The sequence below is a fragment of the Zonotrichia albicollis genome, chromosome 4 (genome assembly GCF_047830755.1).
Source record: "Zonotrichia albicollis isolate bZonAlb1 chromosome 4, bZonAlb1.hap1, whole genome shotgun sequence".
NCBI lineage: Eukaryota > Metazoa > Chordata > Aves > Passeriformes > Passerellidae > Zonotrichia > Zonotrichia albicollis.
Window position 1 is genome coordinate 32,026,931 of NC_133822.1, and position 21,914 is coordinate 32,048,844.

General features: G+C 40.1%; 1 protein-coding gene across 3 annotated transcripts in view; it reads right to left on the bottom strand.

Moving 5' to 3' along the window:
* The window catches only part of LARGE1 (LARGE xylosyl- and glucuronyltransferase 1), a 272,944-nt gene that overhangs the window by 126,572 nt on the left and 124,458 nt on the right, over window positions 1-21,914 (bottom strand). For all 3 annotated transcript variants that reach the window (XM_074539311.1, XM_005491163.4, XM_074539310.1), the window contains 2 exons: window positions 14,730-15,013; window positions 8,501-8,583 (listed from right to left, as the gene is read on the bottom strand). In XM_074539311.1, coding sequence (XP_074395412.1) covers window positions 8,501-8,583; window positions 14,730-15,013 — 367 coding nt within the window. The remainder of the gene's footprint in view (window positions 1-8,500; window positions 8,584-14,729; window positions 15,014-21,914) is intronic.

A 21,914-nucleotide genomic window follows, 5' to 3' on the forward strand; every position in this document is an offset into this window, starting at 1 on the left:
CATTTAGTTAAATGGAATTTATATAAAATATTTCAAGATGAAACACACTAGTTGAAAAGAAAAAATCTGACACAAAGACACTCAGATGTTCAGTAGCAGTTTATACTTATCTGAATGACCCAGAGTGTATGAAACTTATATGGGAACAAGTGGGTGACATTTACTTTAGTTCATCTCCTGCTGGGAGAAAGAAAAAAGGATAGCTGTACTCCCACACAGAAATCTCTTTCAAGTTGTTAGCCTCATAGTAAAGATTCAGCTGGAAGGAAAGTGTGTGTCAGAGGCAAGGCAAAAGATTATCACTTACAAAAATATATCCCCAAAACAGTATAGTGACCTGATGACATCTGCAACTAAATGTGCATCAGCCACAGAAAATTTTACTCCAGATGAGATTTCAGCTCTGTGAAATGTGAGGCTTAGCACGGTGCTGGATGCCAACAGTGCATAGCCTCAAAGCTGGAAGACCTCCTGAAGGTAACCAGACTGGCATACACACAGATGACATCTTTCACCTCTTCTGCTGTCTGCAATATGTGAAGCCTAAAAGATATGGATTGTTTCAAAGTGTTTAAGAAACAAGTTTAGAAGCTTGAAGATCAACCAACATTCATTATAACAGAAACAGAAGAGATTCTGAAAGATGAGAAATCTTTCTCAACAGATGTATGAAAGGGATGTCATGATTATCTGACAACATGATTGAATCAGTGGCTATAAGAATTGGGGATGACAATCAGGATATTGTGAAGGATTTCCACTGAAAGCTGAATTTCATTAAACTGGGACATTTTGCTCATTTTCCACAGGGCACATCAAGAAAAATAAAACAACCACACACATAAAGGCTGGTTGTATCTTATACTGATAGAAATCCCTATACCGTACCGGGGACAGTATATTCAACTATGGAATAACATGGGTCAATAAAAGGCAACTGTGATAAACTTCTAACACAAAACTAACAGGTTTTGGAAAATCCTCAGTATTCATGTGAATTAATCTGTTTAGGAATAAAGGTTTCTAGCATCCTAGGTTTCAGAACAATGAGCCCCAGGTCTTCCAGATTCCTTACTGCAGAAGCAGGTATTGAAACAGCCATAGAATTTCGCACAAGGTCCAGAAGTACTTAATCTTATTTAATTCAATTATTTTGAACATTTGAATTTCTACCAAATACAACTTTTCACAGTTTCTGCTACATGGAAAATGCTGATGCAATAATGTCTTAATTTGGTAAAATATAGTTCCAAAATATGGCTATTTCCCATTAAGTGGAAACTTAAGGTTCTAAGTACTCCGTTCAAAAACTGCAAATCTTCCTATATTAACTTATTTCCACTTATCTTAAGATCAGAACACTATATGATGAAGTAAACCATATGTAAAAAGCACACGTTTACTTTCCTAAATTACTTTCCTCAAAAGTGAACAAAGGGAAATTCTAGCCAAGATTTTCAAGCATGGATGCTTAAGTATAGGTTCTTAAGCCTAAATATAGGAGTTTGAATGAATGCCCTCATTTTCAAAATTGCTGAGGTCCTATAAAGTTAGGAAAATGAAAAGATGACAATTTTTTAAAAGTCAGGCCATGAATTTAGAAGTCTATTCGAAGGTACCCATTTCTCTACATTTTTTCTTATCATGATGTCTTATTCTTGCATTTCAAAACCTCTTATTCTTCATCAGATTTATGATCTGCTTGCTCAAGCATTTGTGGCTCTTTCTTTTCAAATAGCCACTGCCATAGAGTTAAATACAGAAATCTACAATTGAGAAAGGGAGTAGTGAACCAAAGCTCACTCTTCCCTTCTGCACTATTCCACAGCTCAATTGTTAGTAATTCAAAAGGCAGCTCCTTGGCTGCTTGGTTACACAGTTCTCTCTCTGAAACAGAGAAATTTTATTTTCTAAGAATACAAAAAGGTCAGTAGTCCAGGGGGTTTATTTCCAAAACCTATACTTTATTAAGGGAAGCACAACAAGGTAATACCTCTTATATCTCTAACAAATGGTTACAAGAACTTCAAACAGGAATTATAAAAGGCAGTTTGGGAAACTTTTTCTCCTAATGCCCATATGACAATCCCGCTCTCATATGAGAAAAATTTTAATGTGAAAATCTTCAAGATGTTTTTATACCACTTCACACCCAGTATTGATGAAAATGCTCCCCAAACTATTGGAGAGAGACTAAATACACACTTGCTGCATCACTCATGGATCTTCTTGTTTAGTGTTTACTTACAGAACTTCTTTGAGAAGTACTAAGAGTAAATCATGAGCAGATTTTTTTAAACATTGCTTTCTCCATTATGCTTCTATTGTTAGGACAGCTAGAAAAAACAAAAAGTGTGTATTGTTGATGCATTCATATGGATCAGAGAAACCAGGCCACACTTTATGTGTTTTGCCAGAATAACCTCACACAAAATAGACTGACACATTAGAAAAGTTGGAAACACTGTCAGAGGCTTTGAATTCTCAAATTAACTCCATTAAGGCAAAGTGGTCTCAATGGAATATAGCCATTAGATTATATAAGCTTTAATTATCAGCCAGTGTTGACTTGTGACTTTTACTTGGAAATTACATGTCATCCTTTTAATTTAATTTAGATTTTCATTTGCTTTGTCTTATTCTACTTGTTCTGAGAAAAAAAAAAAAAAAGAGTTCATTATTCTTACAGCATTCTGTAACACAGCTTCATATCCTTATCTTAAAAATGCTCAGACATACACTTTAAGGTTAGAAGCAGCCTTCTTAAAGCAGAGGGGCAACTTCATATTAAAAAGCATTTGTCTGGCTGTCTGGTTTTGTTTACATTTCTTCCAAAGCCCCCACACTCCTATGCCACTACTGCTGTAGTATAAATGGAGAGTTCAGCCAAAGAAGTAAATGCAGAGTCTCCTATGAAGAAGAGGGGAAGTTAATTGTTTACAGATTGTCAGGCTGACCTAACTGCCAGAAACATGCTATAATTGTGTAAGTTTGTTTTTTATTTTGCTTCCAAATGAAACATAGTGTTAGGCACGTCTTTGAAAAAGGACACATTAAAAACCATTTTAGCTCTTACTCAAGTTAAGACTTACCCGAACCGAGAAATTATCTTTTTAACATGTAACTAGGATTGTGGGCTGTTTCTGTAGCACTCTAGGATTTGCAATTTTTAGAAATGGAGTAAAACATTGAAAAAATCACCAATATAACTTGGACCAATAGTTGCAAAAGATTCAAGGAACATTATCAACCACAGAAAACTGCTTCAATTTTGAAAAAGAAATGCAGGTGCTTTTTAGCTTACCACTATAATCACTGTTTCCAAAAGTATTTGCATTTCCTTTTGCCTATTTGACCCAATATAATACATTTTTAGTGTTTAGTCTTTTGGTTTGGAACAACTAAAGTGAGGCTGCTCTAAGGACATGGTGATATGCTTGTGTTAAATTCAGATAATTTTTTTTTACCCCTGCAATGGCTTTATAAAATCTGTCATAATTGGGAACTGGATGTGCAAGAAAGGAAAGTGGCAAAGTTGCAGAGTAGGACTGAGTATTCATTCTACCAGCCTCCCTCTGTGCAGTGCTGCCAATGCATATTTATCAGACTGCAAGCCCTGCACTATCCCAGCTCTGCTGAGTCTCCTCCTGAGAACAGACTGTCAGTTATGTCAAACTGGGTGTTAAAAGCTGCTGGATTTTGTGGCTGGAGCATACATTTTTGAAAGACAAAACTGGAATCAAGCTCCTTTATCACTGGGAATGAAACACATTTCTGAATTATGGTGTTCTTATGTGGAATCAATCACACTACCCCTTTCCTCTCCTTTTCCCACTCTGGAATCTGAAGATAGATGTGGTTTCTCAAATGGTCTGAACAAGTAGCTTGCCTAAGTCTCATAATATATATGGTATGACTCAAATCTTGGTGTTTTAGGCCTGTGGAGAGCTGAAATGTTCAATATGCAGGATTTGCTGTACATTCCTGCAAGAGAGGAGAGACAGCACACTCCATCTATAGAAAATCCTGTAGCTTTTATCCTTAATGACCCAGCACTCCTGCTATTTTGAGTCTCTATTTAGTACTCTAGCTAAAGTTGGGGGTATAACAAATATGTTAATGCTCCCTGGGATTAGACTGACATGGCCTCCTTTTCTCAGAGCTTTTCTATTAGAGAAGTAGAGATTTCCTATGGAAGTAGGGAATTTAGATATATAGGTTTGTATCAAAATGCATGCTAACACATTACTAACCTGTACAGAAATGCCAAATTACTTAAATAATAACCTGTACAGAAATGCCAAAAGAAGGACATGACATCTTCATGAATTCCAGATAGATTCAGTGACATCAGTGTCTTACAACAAACACCAACTGAGGTGCAGGAAGACAGGTGAGGACATTAAGCCTGGTTGCTTTGAGGGGTCAGTTGTTTCATCAGTAGATTGAATTCAGGGTGTGTCGAAGGAAAAACAAAATCTCTACGACAATAAGCTTGGCAGCATATTTTTTCTGTTCTTGCAAAACTGTTAAAATTGAATGTGGTGATAGTGGAAATGAAGGACCAGTAGCCTAACTTACAGATTAGGATAACAAACTTCTTGTTAAGCAAACTTCTCCATTGGAAGCTGTCATGGTTTGAGCCTGGCACAGAGCCAGTGCCCCCCATGAAAATGCCTCACCCTGGTGTCTGCTGTGAGATGTGACCAGGAATAAGCAAAACAGGCTCCAACTTAAACATAAAGAACACGTTATTACCTAAACTACAGGAAAATAGGGAAAGACTATAAGGAAAAGAAAAAAAATTGAAAACCTTACAAAAACCACTTTCCCCCCTCCCCACTACCTGACTTTCCCAATCCGCTACATTCTCCCAAATCATCAACTGCCCAGCCTTGGCCCCACATTTTAGTATACTCAAACTGCAGTTCATGAAGAGGAAAGGAGTCCTTCTTGTTCCATAGGCTTCCCCTGGAAACACACTGAAACCTTGTGTGCTTCCCTGTCACTTCGGCGCCGCCCGGAAAAAAGTCCTTTTGCCGCTTGTGACATCTTCCTTCCATGCCCAGTGCTCTCACCACTGACGCATGGCCAGAGCTGCTCTTAGGGTTGTCTTTCAAGGATGCCTTCTCTCACTCCAAAAAGGCACAGTCTCTGCTTTGGGACATCTGTCCCCCCCATATTTTTCCAACCCCCTGGGGCCGGGGGGTCCTCACGAAGAACCCTCCTGGTTTTGAGCCACTGCTTCCCCCTAAGTGCAGTCTGTGTCACAGGAACAACTGAGTCCATGGCCACAAGAAAAGTCCAGCCAAAAGGCCACTCCAAATCATCTCTTCCCATTCAATCATCTCCACGTTCTTCGGGCCAGGTCCTTGTCTCATCTCATCTCTTATCTCCCTTCTTATTCAGCTTTGAGGAGGATTAGCATTTTTGCAAGGCCCCAATCATGAAAGAAAGGGTTAAAAGTTTCAGTCTCTGTCTATCTCAGAATGCTGGTACTCCCACAGGTGCTGCTGCTCCGCCGGCCAGGCTGCACTCTTCCCCCCCTTTCTCCTCCCGGGCTGGCTGCTATCACATTCAGACGCCGGCTCTCCTCTCTCTCCCTCCGGGGGGGGAATGACTGCCCGATGTCTCTTGGGGCTCCTCCACCCTTCCATCCTTGAGAACTTTCTCACCCCCATCTCTGTCCAGGCCCCGGGCCTACCGCATGGCTGCCCCTCCCCCGCCCAGCAGCAAGGCTGGACAGGGGAGGGTGATCTGACCTCTTCGAAGCGACGTCCCAAGAGAGAGTGCCAAGGGCAGTGCCCTGCTTTTTAACCCCTGTGTATTCTCGGAGGTGTGTCCAAACCCCACTGGCTACACCAGGTGCCAGTCTCAAACCCAAAACCTTCATTGGTTTGACCACAGCTTCCCAGAATTCCCACTCCTTCCTGGTCAAACCACCACAGAAGCATATAGATCTTTCAAACAATGGCTTTTTGGACAATGCCAGCTAGCATGTACCCCCTGGTGCATATTTAGGATTAGAAGAAGGGACATCTCCATGCCTGTTCTCACTGACGACCCTCAAGTCAGAGGTAAACTTGATGCTGACATCATGAAGCACTGACTACCTGAACCAACCACTTCCAACTCTCCTAATTCAATCCTCCTAAATGCACTATCATGACCTGTCTTCATTCTTCATTCCTATAACTAAACAGATCATACCGACCAAAAGACGCCTTTGCAATCATCACCATTTCTGAATTGCATAGTGGTCTCCCCAATAACATCATTTGCACATGGCAACCAAAGCAAAGAAACTTAGTTCTAAATCAATATTCAGCTTAATTTGTTGTTTCTTTTTGCTTATTCTGCATCCTTCTACAGAACTGCCATTCCAAAGATAAAGATCCAAGAAAGGAGTGCTACTGAAGCATGGCCATGGAGTCATAGCATCAACTGATGCTTAAGAAGTCTGTGTTTTCTAGAAGATAAAGAAATGTCTGTCTCTGTCTCTTTTCTGAGAATATCTTCTCTTTCTAGCAAACAATTTAATACCTAGTGAGAAACCCTAGTTCTAGGCAGGAATGGACTTAGACTTGTCTTTAAGTATGTTCTGAGCAAACAAGGGAGATAGGTTATCTGGAATGTGCTCAGGTTTCATTAGCTATACTGGACTTTATCTTGACCACCTCTGCTGAGTTCAACAAATCCTTTTACATGAGCAGCAGTGCAAGCCAAAACCAGTATGTTCTTGACAGAGGCAGAATCCATCAGACTTAGAAATACCAATATTAATTACCTTTTTTTTGTTTTAACATTTTAATTTTTATTATTTAATAATTTAATTACATGACAGTATTATTTATAAATTTGCTAATTGCTCAGAGGAGTGCCTTAAGTAAAACAGGGACATTTCCTTTAAAGAACAGAGAGAGGTTGTTTAAACCTTTGAGCTGTGAGATGCCTATTATTTACAGAACATTTGGAAACAGAGAGATTAAAGCCTTCTCAAAATGGATGCAAGTATTAGAATAGACAAACAGGGAGAAGCTTACCAATAGGATAACTAGTGTCACCAGAAAAATATGATTTTCCATTAAATCCCTTAGAAACAACAAAAAAAAAATACAAAACCTCCCCATATCCTTGCAATATAAACCCAGTTTACACTGAACAATTCAAACTTCTAATTGGAAATAGATACAGTTTTACCATTTACCAGAATTTTAATGTTTAGTAAAATCCCCCAAAGAGAATGACATGGATATTTACTGTATTTTTGCTTTGTTGTGTTTTTTAGCATTGTTCTTCTGGTGCTACCCCCATCTAACATGAACATGCTACTTCCCAAAAGACTTCCAAAGATTGTGTGTTGATAATGGAAGCTGCTCTCCTATTTTGATTAAACAATACTTGTGGAGTTTTTTTTCATACTGGAGAAGGTGAGCATTTATATTATTTTAGGAAGCTTACCAAAAAAGACAAAATGGTGTACTAAAAAAATTGTCAGGGAGTGACTACTAAGGCTTCCAGCAGGAAACTGGAGGCAAATATAAGGAGTAAAGTGTGGGAGTGGAATGCCCCACTCATGATAGACACAAGAAGATATTACCACATGACATGAACAAAAGTAATTCGCTCTTGCCCAAAACTGTCTTTCAAAAAAAAAAGCAGCATATTGAAACTACCTCCCTCAAGAAGTTGTTTGTACTGCAAGCACATTTTACTAGTCTATTTATCCTGTTCAAATCAAACAGTCTGATCACTTCCCCAATTTTAATCCACTTTTGGCAACATTGTGGGAAAGCATTTCTGAGAGAATTTCTAAACTGGACAATGGATACACACATATGCCCACACAGAGTTTAATGTGAATTCTCTTTTTCCGGAGTTGCTGTCTATTAAAGGAATTGGTTATTTTGTTTTCATTGTACATTTATGCCTCCCAGCTCTGGGAGCTAACTGTGCTAAAACCAGGCTGCAAAACCTTCTGTGGGACTGTCAGCAGCCATTCCAAAGCCAGAATAAAGCACCTGAATTTAATGAAATAGTGTATATACTGACTGTAACAGCAGGTTTACTTCAAAAACAAATATCAAAATTGGAATCTGGGACAGTTAAGCAACCAATGTGAATTTATCATCTACACCTGTGCCATAAACTGATACCAGAAATAGGCTAAATGAATACAACACTGTTATTACCATTATCACTATTTTACAACATTCAGGAGTGTGTAGATGCTTTACAGTGAAGATAGATACAATCCCTATTCCCACAATGCAATAGGAGCAGCAGGTGGATCTCTGATCCCTCTTACTCACTGCAGAAAATCTTCAAGCAGGTGAAATCTATTTGAGATGATCATGAATTAAATGTTTCATTCCTTAAAAAGAGAAAGGAACCAGGGAAGGGAATCTGACCTTCTTTTGAAGTAACATAGTAAACCTACAAAAAGCTCACATAGTAATAATCAGATACACAATATACAGGAAAAGAAAACTTCCTTTACCTGTGAAATAAGACAGACTTGACGAGTGTGACAACATCCCGACTGGCATTGTACCCTGCACAGACAATGGCAACGTGGATAGTCTGTGAGAGAAAAGGAACAAAAAGAACAAAATTAAAGCCTGCTCCAGTGCTTGTCACTTGTTAAGGAGAGCACACACATGACACTGCTGTTGTTCAGTGCTGCAATTGTTAGGGATTTGAGTGGGTGTTTTGCAGCTGTTTGCAGCCCACTTGAGGCAGTTTGCTAAAAACATCTTAATTGAGTTATAGCACCATCATCATTCCAAAGTCATTACTACCACTACATTACATCAGATGTTTGAGTAGAATTGCATTTATTAGCTAAGACACATGTGTGCATGTATGTACACACACCCTCCCCAAGTAAGCAGCACACAACATCCTGAGTGTGCAAACATACAGATATTTTTAATCTCCTGAACTAAAGTTTAAAATTGTGTCTGATAATTAGAAGCAGGTATGATCTCAGAAGTTTTGAATTATTTCTGTCTTATGCACAGCCCCTATGGAGAGGGTGAGCAAGCTCTCATGGATGAAAGTGACTGTGACCATTGGTTTGCCAGGGCTGGATGCATCCCAGTGATGCGATGGGACTCAGGCTGCGACTACCAGCATGGGCTGTTCTGGCAGCATTAATGCCCCACAAACACATTCTCTCCACCTCATGACACTGGTAAATTATCATTTATTCTGTGCTTTTTTACCTCCCTTTTAACATGAGGCAGAAGTTTCCTCATCTCTTCAGGAGGAAAGGGAAAATTGAAAAGGCGCTACGAGTCATTATTTAGCAGTAAGTACTAATCTGAAAAATGCTATCACATTACTCTGCTATGCTTTTAAAAAGTAGACATTTCTGCTCCCTAGGGACAAAAAAAATTAATCCTACCAAGATTTGACTCCAGGTTCTGTGATCTTCTGTTTCTTAGTGGTCACAGAAATGAAGCAGAGTTCACCATGCTGTCAGCACAAAGCTGCCATTGGAGACACAGCTGTGAAACTGCAGGGAAGCCTCATTTGGCTTCCATTTGAAGCTTGGTTAGCTGGTTTCTCACACACACAGCTCTCATTTTCCACAGAATGCCCACTATGCTGAGAACAAATGAGGAATTCTGTCTCCTCACGTAGCCACAGATACCCAAAGCCTGGCTTGTAACAGAAGCACATTTACACAAGAAGTGCCATGTGCTGGGCACATCTGAAGAGCCCACAGCCCCATCCATTAAGATCCCCTGGTACAAGGCACAATTTGAATCATACAAGTGCCAAGTGGCTGTGCCACAGTGGAACATCCACATGAACATCACAGCTCCCTCCAGCCCTGCTGTGCTTGACAAGCTCAGGCATATTTAAGATCTGATGTTTTAAGAGGACTTGAATTAATAAGACAACTGTCTGTCCAGAGAGGTGTGAGAAGGAATGTACTGTAGTACATTTTGGCAGCCACTCTGTGAGGTATTAGCACTTTATGTTAAAGTCAATGGGAGCCGAGCATGCTCAACACTTGGCAAAAATTGATTGTGTTCCTCTCTTGTGATAAGAGGGGAGAACAGAGACTGCTTATTAATGACTTTTATTACAGCAGGAGTCTGTAATGTACTCATTGGCATGGGTTGCTGTGGGTGCACTGATTCCTGATCCTACATGAACTGCCTCCTCTCTCATTGTCACCTGGTTCCCCTCCCAGGCTTCTGGAAGACCTAAAATCCTTCCCCTCAGTGCCAGTTAAAATCAAATTAACTGACAACAGTTTCACCCTTGCTTTAAACATTTCACCTGAAAGTACTAGACCAGAAACAAACATTTTAGGGGTTTCCACAGAATAGCACTGTCATATACAGTCATCATTGTTTTATACCACCTACACTTACCAGAAAAGCTCTCCTCAAAGCCACTCTCTCTACCTTACAACTTCCCTCCAAATCAGAATTTATTCTGTCAAGTTCTTGCCCACATCTGTTGTCCTTTTATAAATCAGTTTGTTTCAGAATTGAAAGCATGCATTCCTTGCTGTCTTCTGGTAGCTGCTGTTGCCTTGGATGCTGCTTCAGCCAGGACACAGTGAGAGCAGCACACTACACTTCTGAATGCTCTCTTCCAGCACAGAGACACAAGCATCCATGTACCTTCTGCTCAGCCTCTCTGTGGTGTTTGATATTACATATCACTTCTATTCCTGCCTGCAATCAGTTAAACAACAGAGCAATAATCCTCAAAGAGAAGAGAAATCAAGACCTTTTCTTTCCAAGTTTTTTTTCCTGCAGCATGCTTCAAGGCTCAGTCTATTCCTCTCCTTTCCTTGATCAACTTTCCTCTCTCTTGTTGTTTAACTGTTAAACAAAGTCAGTGGAAAAACAGATAAGTCAAATGAAGTTATCAGCCGGAACTGCCTGCAGATGTTTGCATCCCAAGGGGAAAAACATTATTTCCAGTTTTCTCCACTCTTGTTCCAAATGCATGTTTGGATTGGGAGCAGCTGGCTGTACCCAGATTCTGGCAAGATATGGCTGTAATAAGCACTTGAAAGAACTTGCACCCTCCTGAGCATACTACTGTAAGCATCACCTCTCAGATTTTGAAAATTGACACTTCTCCCAAACTCCTTTTATCCATCAGCAGATGGCTGGAAGAGTGTATCCCCCATCCCACCAGAGCTGGCCACTGTGATTCACACAACCTCCAGACCCAATGACTGCAGCTAACACCAAGGACTAAAGCCACAGGACCAAAGAATGCTCCAACTTCCACTGCAAGTGTCAGCCTGCCTGTTTGGCTCAACATGTCCCACCAAACTTCTCACACAAGGCTCTGCATGTTACACTTGCCCCTTTACTGTTGGCATTCCATGGCAGTTTTAGATAACACTAGTTACACTCTAGCCTGGATATCTCAAAATCACTGCAGGACCAAACTGACCATTCAAAGTGTCCATCTTCCTACAATGCTCTCTTCAAAGTGAGTGATGGATGTGCTCACCATTTGCTGCAGCAGTTTGGACTCAGGTCATTCACTGGAGATGCTTTTGGATAATGTAACTCACTGCAGCAACAAATGAAATGATGATACGCCTGATGATACAGAGTCAATGAATTCTTCCTCTGTTTATACACAGAGATATGAAGAGGTAATCAAAACACTGTGGAAGTGCATCACAACATTCTCCCTACAGGCTGAGGATCAGGGACATCAACTGAACTATTTTTAATTGTAAATAGTTTAGGAAGCACTCAGGCGTAGGTGCTTCAAGGTACTTAAGGAAGCTAAGCTTCTTTAGGAAAGGGAGTTTAAGTCATAGCAAGGTATATGCTAATGTAGCTCAAAACTCTTACCTCAGCCACTACACACCAGGAAAAGCCTGCCTCTAAATGCAGTACTTCATGTTCTGGCATAATATTAATGTGAAGAAAATATCCAAAACCCAGTTCTTCTACATGAAGAACTGGGCCCCAGATCCATACTGATGAGGAGTATACAGTGCCTAGATAAGCATGCATAACTATTTTTTCTCCTTGGGCTACTTTTTGGAATGTTGAAATAATGAGTTTAAAAAACCTGTATTAGTCCTTTTAGTTAAAAATAATCTTTGGTAAGACATTTCATACCTCAATAATTTTCCAGTAGACTTTCCATTGTAGATATTTAATCCTTCATAAATAACTGTTGAATGTGATTAAGAGATATTACAAGTATGTTACAAAATACTTGTGTTTGTTTCCAGGGTTTTTTTTCCCCAGTGGCAGACAAAATCTGCTTTACATGTGTTACACTGCTGATGTTCGTGAGGATCTGTTTTTGATGGCTGTGGAGCACTACACACTTAACCCTACTGAACAATACTGCTGAGAACAGGAACAATACAAATATGCCTCTAAAATGCTTCAAATGTTAAGTATCTTGCTAAGCCATTAAATGCCATACTGCTAATTATCAATTTCCTAATATATAACATCTTTCAAAAATATTTATAAATACACAATTCAAGTAAATGCTCAGTTTAGGGATGCACAAGCTGGAAAGACAGTGGGATAACACTGTAAGGAAAAGGCATACAATTCTGTTAACTTCCACTGGCATTATGCTCTCCTTCTGAAGCCTGCTGTTACTTCTGACATCTGTGTAAGGACTATGCTTACTCATATTTCCAAGGTTTGTGTTCAAATGGTCTGCTCCTGGGAAGGCATGATGGGCATCTGCTCGCTCAAGGGAGAAGTCCCTTGTCTGGGGGTCTGATATTTTTTTGCAGTATAATGCTGGTCCATTTTAAAGTATCAGAAGAACTCTCCTGTGATGCAAGAGTTGAAAGCTGTGGCTGGAATGCAACAAAACCACAGCTATTTGATATAGATCACAATTAACATCACATAGATGATGCTTTATCAGAGATTTAATGTTCATTCATTGTAACTGCATTTTCAAATGTTTTAATCACCATTAAAGACCTTCCCAAATTAGATTGTGAAATGTTATCACCAGTAAATCTCTAAGAACAGACTCAATGAAATGAACAACCCATTCCTGGCACTCATAGTCTCCACCAGAGCAAGAGTCTTCTTCCTAAGAAACTTTGTTTTTCACTACCCAATTTGTCAACTCTTGCTGTGATCTATTCCAGGGTCAGAACCTAAAAAACCCCTTTGTTTACACATCTAAAACACAGAAAAGAACCAGAGAATGAATGGCATCAAGATTCCCCTCACACAAACAAGACAAGAATCTACACTAACAGGATAAATGATGAGACCCTTGGCAAATCTGGCAATAGGGAAGTTTCATTTTCACTTCCATTGCTGTAACTGAATTACTGACTGAATTCCTTAAGAGAAGAGTAAGAAGTTGAGATCAAAATACCATGCAGTGAAATAGGGGGATGGCAAATAATGTGAGATTTCATATTTTATATAAGCATTGCCTCCAGCAGAGTGCTAAACCCCACTGAGCAAGCAAACTCATTGGCAAAACACATTACAAACTCTAAGGCTACTTAAACTATACCTACTTTAAGCTACTGTTTTTGTGTCCTAGATTGGTTAGTACATTGAACAACCAAGAACTGAGATTCAGCTCATCACTCCTTAATATAATGATAAGGGAAAAGTGAGGTTTGCTGATTGATGGTCTGATTAAAAGAAATGCCAAAAATCTCACACTGAGGAAATCAGGCCCTCATTATGTGGAGGAGGGAAAATGAAAAACAAAAACCTCCTCTTCCCTCTCCTTACAATAACATTGTTTCCTTTTTTCTACACTGTTGGACAAAGATATCCAACTGGAAAGCAGCAGTTCATTTTCAAACTGTGTTTGATATTTTCTCATTGAACAGAATTTATATTAAGTTAGGATTTCTTTTTCCTTTTGCACCAATTTTCTTTCAACTTTTATCTTCCAAGTGGCAGCAAGCAAGACAGAAGGTGATATGGTATTACCCTCTTTGTAGAAATAAACGGAGGAAGTAATTTTTGATAACTTTATCAGCTGAGATTGGCACAAGGCCTTTAAGCGAGACTTTCTGTTTTGGATCTATTCATATTTGGACCTGTCATCATTCAGACATCTCACAACTAAGTATCTGGATGACATCCACAGAAGCACTGCCATAAAATGGGGGAAACCAAACCAGACCAACCACACCAAAACAGTCTCAGAAGCAGATTGCCTGTTCCTGCAGCCAAGCACAGCACAAGTGCACGGCTCACACAAAGCACCTGCTCCCACAGCAACATCCAGATACACTCCTCAAAGTGAGTCAAAAGCACAGGCTGGCTCCATGAACCACAATTTAATTAATCATGAACCCTGAACTGTTTCAATATAGGCACAGAAACAAAGAAATAAGGCTTTTCTAAGCACTCTGGAGTCATTATTATTTAAAATACACAGGGTCAGTTCGCCACAGGTCTCTATCTGCAGAGCTGTAGCGAAGTCAGCTAGAAGCAAGGCTTTGATTTTTATATCAGGTTCGGGGACACAAGAACGAAAAAGACAAAACGCTGTGATGAAATAATAACTCAGAAGATATTCTGATGACAAATGCATTAAAGGCTTTTTTAAAAAGAATAATAAAAAATTATCCGAAAAGTTGCATGCAGCAGACTTTAAGACACTGGTTTTGGAGGAAAATGTTTCAGAGGAAGGAAATGGGGATCTGCAATGTCCTTAAGGGACCACATCTACCAAGCTTTGCTTCTGGCACGTTCCTTTGGCATATTTACCTCACACTTCTCCACCACGGGCTGCTGGCCGCACTCGGAGCTGTTCCCCGCCACGATGCCAGCCCGCAGGCTCTCGCTGTCGCCCGTGCCCTCCTCCATGGAGTAGGTCTTGGAGTGGTTGGTGCGGCGGTGCACGGGGCCCCGGGCCTGGGCCAGGCTGAGCTGCTTGCGCAGCGCGCGGTTCTCCTCCTCCACCTCCCGCACGCGCACCTCCAGGCTCGACGCCGTGTACCGAGGGCTGTGCGGCTGCGACTCCAGCGGGGACAGCGACACCGGCTTCCCATCTGCACCGCAAGGAAACAGAGCATTCTGTCAGAACACGCCAGCTGCATCTTCCTCTAACGTTGGTGTTGTGAGGCAGAGATGCGCTTCACATACAGCTGTGTTTTATGCACACTTGGCACTCCCAAGCCACGCTTAAGTGCACGGTAAACTTGGACAAATGCTGAATTCTACGAGCTACAGGTCCTACTAATTTTCAAATCACACCAAAAGATAAGCATGTGTTTCTTTGTTCTCATAGGGCTGCCTGCCAGTCTCTAGTCGGGGAAGACAGTCAAGAACATTAGGATTTAATTCAAAGGCAATTAATATACAGTTAAATATATTTTAGAAATGTATGCAAGATGAAATAATTTTGCTATTCCCACTTCCTCCGCAGTCAAATGACAGCATTTTGGCAACCATTTTGTGCCAAACAGTAGCCCCAGCTGATTCACATGTGTGGAACAGATGGGTTTTATTCAGCAACATAGTATTATGTGCTTGCTGAAAAATAAGAGGTTCAAGGCAAAAATGTTCAATACACATGTGGCCCAAATTCTGGAAAGTATTCTGGCTTAAAAAGACTCACTGGAATTTTCAAAAAAAAAATTAAAAAGGTTCAATTCAACACCTTCAAGTAAAGTGTCTCAAAAATGTTTAATGAAAATCAAATTGAAGCAAAGCAAAACACAATGAGAGTTATCCACAGTGTCACAATTAGGAAGAAATTCCTTTGCAGTGATGATACGTGTCTTACACTAAAGTATTTCACTGATGTAACTTTCTACTTGCATGTATTAAATCACAAAATTATAGAACTGTAAGGTTGAAAAAATCTCTAAGGTCAATGAGTCCAACTGCTAATCCAGCACCAACATGTTCACCATTAAACCATGCCCATATCCACATACACATTTTTTGAACACTTCCAGGGATTGTGCTTTTACCATTTGCCTGAACAGCCTATTCCAATGCCTGACCGTTAGGTCATTTTTTCCTAACATTCAACAAAATCTTCTGTGACACAACTTGAAGTCATTTCATCTCATCCTGCCACTTGTTGCCTGTAAGAAGAGGACAACCCTCACCTGGGTACACTCTCATTTAAGGCAGTTTTAGAGAGCAAAAGGTCTCCCCTGAGCCTCCATTTCTCCAGGGTAAGCTCCTCCAGCTCCCTCAGTTTCTCCTCGTGGGACTTGTGCTCCAGACCCTTCCCCAGCTACACAGCTCTTCTCTGGATATGCTCCAGCACCTCAATACCCAGAACTGAAAGCAGGATTCAAGGTGTGACCTCATCAGTGCCAAGTACAGGGACACGACTGCTATTTAATGATTTTTCCAGCGCATACAGTCTCATTGGTTTTATCAAACAAGTAACAGCCTGAGTGGTGTATAAAATGGAAACCATGCAGTTATTGTTTATAAATTCTCCCTAAAAAGTATATTTTTCACCTACCGACTCAAAACTATCTCCCTACTATAAAGACCTGTTCATTGTTGTTCTTTTTCATTGTTTCACATTAACATGAATGATGAGCAGTCCTCTGAGTTGACTTCATGAAAAAACTGGTATGGAAATCAAATCCTCAATTCTAATTCACATTGTTGAGTTATAGAGGTATACACACTTCCTGTTATGTATATAAATCATTATCTTGATTTTCATCATCATCGGGATAGAATATCTTGCATTTCTTGCAGGCTATCTTCTACAAAAATATTGTAATTTATTAATTTATCATTAGGAACGGTTATGGATAAATCTGAGACTGAAAAACGTCTCAAGACAAATTCTGGAGTTTCACCACTGACATGTTGAAACTTGAATGCTCCAGCAAATAGTTAATTCAAAATTTAATGAGATATTTGATAAGTCTGAAAATAATGGGTGCATCAACAGAGAAATGTCAACATAAAGAATACAGCCATGCTACAATTAGACATGCAATAGAATACTGAGTTAACTTTCCCCAGCAAGCTTGGAGGGCCTGGAACTGAAATTGTGTTATTTCTCAGCTGCTGATACTCAAATTAAGGAAACTAAGGCTCATTTGGTTGTGATTCTATTGCATCCCCATTACTGGGCAGCAAGAGTGTATTCTGTAGACACTCTCAGATAAAAAGAAAAACAGCACCTTTTCTCACCCACAGAACAACCAACCTGTGTTATCATCAGATACACAACTACACTGCAAATCTAGCCAGCCAAGGACTTCACTGGCTATCTTAACTCCTCACTTGGTGAACATCCAGCCAACACAGATACTAACTCATTGCTTCCTGCCTTTGTCACTGAATTCTGCTAGCTTCAAATAATTACCAGAAAAGGCAGCAAGGTATGGAAGTGAATCTCAGAACAACATTCATCAACATTTCAAAATATGGGAAAAAATTAAATATATATTTACCTATTCTACAGACATAAATCATTAGATCATAAATGCTGCTTTTCCAAAATTAAAACTTTTAAAATTTTTATCTTTTAGAAAAGGATACCATTTTGTACATTTGAACAATTGCAGATACAGTGATCAGAAAAGTTCAACTGTTTCTACACAGTATTTTGAAGAAATAGCATAGCCTGAGAAAGGGACTGAAAGAAAATATCTCCTTGCTGCCTCAGACTGAAGTTGCAGCAGCTATGAGGCCAGCCCAGTGTTTATGCAGCCTTGGCTTTAAGCGCCAGTAACTCCACTACTTTTCTCTCAGTAGCAAATATTTCTGCTGGTATGTAAAAGGAGTAAGGAAATCCTCTCAGGAATTAGCTAGCTAGACTCTTCATCTGAAATGTACAACTAGTTGAAATGCACTGATTTACTACATAAATTATCTATGTTTTATTACAAGTTGCTAAGTCCAAGATATTTTCTGAAATTATCTCTTCTGAGTTCGTACAGCTGGACAAGTCATGTTTTGTTATTAATACTGCTCAGGTCTATCATGTACTAGGTATATTTTCACATCCTAGCTCTCTGCTGCAAAAGACAACATGACAATTCCAGGACCCATGTGAAATAAAATTATAAAACCAAAAGTGAACAGAGTTTGATCTTAATACTCAGAAATAAAATAATATTTTTAATAAATTCAGAGATCGCATAACTCATAATTTTTGCACATCTGAGGCTGGCAAGGCTGATGGAAAGATACTATTTGATTTAGTTCTGTGTGTTTCATCTCATCTCTGAAGAAGGAGTAAGTGGATTAATGTTAGGAACCACTGACGTTTGATTGCGTGTGTTGCTTGGTAGAAGAGTTAAACTGATAGCACTGCACTTCAATTTTATAGTTTTTAGTAACTGGCAGAATGCTCTGAGCTGATGTCTAGGCACTTTTTATCTAATCTAAATCAAAATAAAATAACATAACACATAACGAGGTCTGTGTGACTTTGGGACTGAAGATGTCCCAGGGTGCACTACAAGGAACACTACTGTGCTCTGAAGCAAGTAGTGTACTTTTGAATGGTGTAATAAATAATAATACAGCTATTATTTTTATTATTCATTTGGGGTTATTGCTCTATTTTTGAACTTTGGCAGTTTCAGTTTTCAACTTCAGTTGTTTTTTTTCCTGTGTCAAGCCTTTAACTTCAGACTTGTGCTAATGCAACAATACCTACAAAGACCTGCAAAATTCCACTGTCAACAAAACAAACCCAAACACAAAGTGAGTAATTATTTCATGGTTGACAGCAGTCAATGACTTATTCTCACACTAGGTCCAACAGTTCAGAAAACTTGACAATATGTAAGTTGTGAATTCTATGGATTATTGAATCTTTCTACATATAGGAAATCACTTGAATTTAAGGTAACAGATTTCATTTAATACTAACTTAAGCAGAATGCCTAGGACACTGGACAAAATAAAGCAATCAGAAAGCAATCCAGCAAAATTAATTTGAAAGGAGAAGGACTGAACCGGTGGCATTTTCTTTCTTACATACAGAACTTAAAGGACAGGCATTAAAGCCAAGTTCCTTGTTTTGTAGTTACCAGACTTGGGAGAGGTGATAGTTCTGAAAAGGACCCAGTGGCATTGGAAAGTCGCCAAGGAAAGAGGCACAGAGAAAAAAGAACATTTATCCAAGGGTTACCTGGGTAATAGAGAAAGAAGCAGAGTGTAGGAAAGTAAAATTTTCTCAGATTCAGAGAAGAAAAATGTAGAAGCACGCATCCCAAGTTTTCCAGACAACCCTGATCTGAATTAAAATGCTTACAATTGTGTTAGGAACTGAGGCCCATAAAATTATGGAGCATGTTTTGGGAGGGGTTTTAAAAACTTTTTACATTTTGTTTGTTAGAAGGCACAAACTACGTGTGTTTTGACATCTTGACAAGGTGTAGAGGTTTCTATATGTTTCAGCCATTACTCATACCCTGCCTAGTGGAATGCAATGCCTTTAAAACAAACTAATGGCACTGAACTCTAGGCTGCTCCTTAGGTAAGAGGAAGTTATGCTGCCCAGAGACAGTGTTTCAGTCTGACTATAGATACAAGATATGCTTCCATTTCACATTTGTCAACATTTGAAAATTTACATTATCTCTGCCCACTCTGAAGCATAAGAATTTTAACCAAAAGCCATTTTGCAGAAAGAAATGGGATAGCGGGCAACCATGTTCATTACTCTCCCCCTGATAAGGGCTCAAAATCATTTCAAGTTCATTGCACCATTATTTTTTGGAGAGTGGAGTGGAGAACTCCATGGACTCTAACATAAAAAAAAAAAAATAAGACTGCAGTCAGGCTAGAGACATAAAAGCCTGGTGTAAGCAGATGAACTATCCTTTCTATTCTGGAGTTCTAGCTCAGCTTTAATCACCCAACATCTCAGTACTCCATGCACTGCTGCTCAACTGGCTGCTCTGGTAGGTCCTGGCTATCTGGGCAGCTATGAATGAAGTTCTTTCTGCTGACACTTTGGTATTTTAGATATGTGCCTCCATGAGTAGGTGCTAAGGCATCCCAAAGTACCTATTCTCACACTTATCAACTTTTTCTCCAACAACTTTTTGTGAAACACTGCAGTGTGATCTCAGCTGGAAGTAGAAAACCTTGCCTGAACAACCATTTTAACAGGGAAACATAGTCCAAGCAATTTACTTCAGGACTGTAAGCACAGAACTTCTTCATCCTAACATGATATGAGCCAATGAAAAGCTCCTGCTTTTCACATGTCAGAGGCAGAAACTTGTAACACTGAAAGATGTCACAGTAAGTGCACTGAAGGCTGATGTCCACTTCACAGATCACAAGAAGTAACAAGAAGCCTTTCCATACAGTCCAAACAAGTTTCCTCAGCTCCAAGAGAAGAACTTCTCCCCATCACTTCTCAGGATTTGGCATGGACAACACGTGTTAAGTTACCTGTTATTAGTTAGGAGAGGCTGCTTGCACTGGAGATGCCAATCAACCCATCAGGCTTGGACTCAGTCAATACTAATTGCACTTAAGAACTTCAACAATTCTTTAAGTACTAAATTTGTGTTCAATTCCACTGCTGTTAAGGGTACTTAAGAATACATTAACATGGTTTATTGAACCCAAACCTGAACCAGTCAATTCCACTGAAGGTCAGCCTTACTTAAAGAATCACGTTATTGTCTGCTATTCATATACAGGGAAATGACTTTCTGAGTGTCCTTTCCTGGAACAAAATAGCCCTCTACAAGCAGTGGATTCAGAAATTAAACATATCATACAAAAAAACCTTCACCCACAGAACACCAGACTTGCCAAGTGCATTGACTTTGCTTGGCCAGTTTTGGCAGCAGAGGGGCTCCAGGGGCAGCCTCTGTGTGAAGCTCCTGGAAGCTTTCCCCATGTCCTGGAGAGCCAATGCTGGATGGCTCCAACATGGACCTGCTGCTGGCCAAGGCTGAGCCCATCACAAGCAGTGGTTGCCTAAGGGCTGACCACAAAGAAGGGTAAGAAGTCACTACGCAGAAGCAATTGTAGCCAGAGGAGAGGAGTGAGAATACAGGACAGGAACAACTTTGCAGGTACCAAGGTCAGTGCAGAAGGGAGGTGCTCCAGGCTCAGAGCTAAGATCTCCCTGCAGCTGTGGGAAGACCGTGGTGAGGCTGATGTGCCACTGCAGTCCATGGAGGTCCACAGGGGGACCATATGCCAGAGCAAGGGGATGCCCAAGGGAGGCTGTAACCCTGTGGGGAAGCCCACCCTGGAGCACGCTTGCTGGTGGGATTTGTGACCTGTGTCGGAGCGTCACCCTGGAGCAGTGTGTTCCTGAAGGACTGTATCCCATGGGACAGACCCATGCTGTAGCAATTTATGAACAACTGCAGCCTATGGGAAGGACTCTCTTGGAAGAACTTTGTGGAGGGCTATGTCCCATGGGAGGGACTCCACATTGAAGTAGGGGAACAGTGTGAGGAGCAAGGAGATCACATGTGGTGAACTGACCGCAAGCCTCATTCCCTGTTTTCCTGCACCATTACAAGAAAAAAGGGAGAGAAAATCAGGAGTAAATTTAATTTGGGAAGAAGGTGGAAAATTAAGTGGGCTTTTTAGATTGAGTTTTATTTCTCACTACCCTACTCTCATTTGATTGGTAATAAATAAAATTAATTTTCCTGAGTTGAGCTCTGTTTTGCCTGTGACAGTAATTGGTGACTGACCTCCTTCTGTTCTTGTCTTGACCCATGAACTCTTCATTATATTTTCTCTCCCTGTGGAGCTGAAAAGGGAAAATGACAGTGCAGCTTTGGTACTTGGTGTCCAGCCAGGGTCAAGCATCTACTGAAGTCAAACACTTACAAGTTTGGAAATGTGAGAATGATGGTCTCCTGTTCAATTTTTGCTGTCATTCCCTTGTGTTTGCTGACAGGATCCTGCATGATCACCACTTTATTTCCAAAGAATATCAGCATCATTGTGTGCAGAGGATGGAGGTGA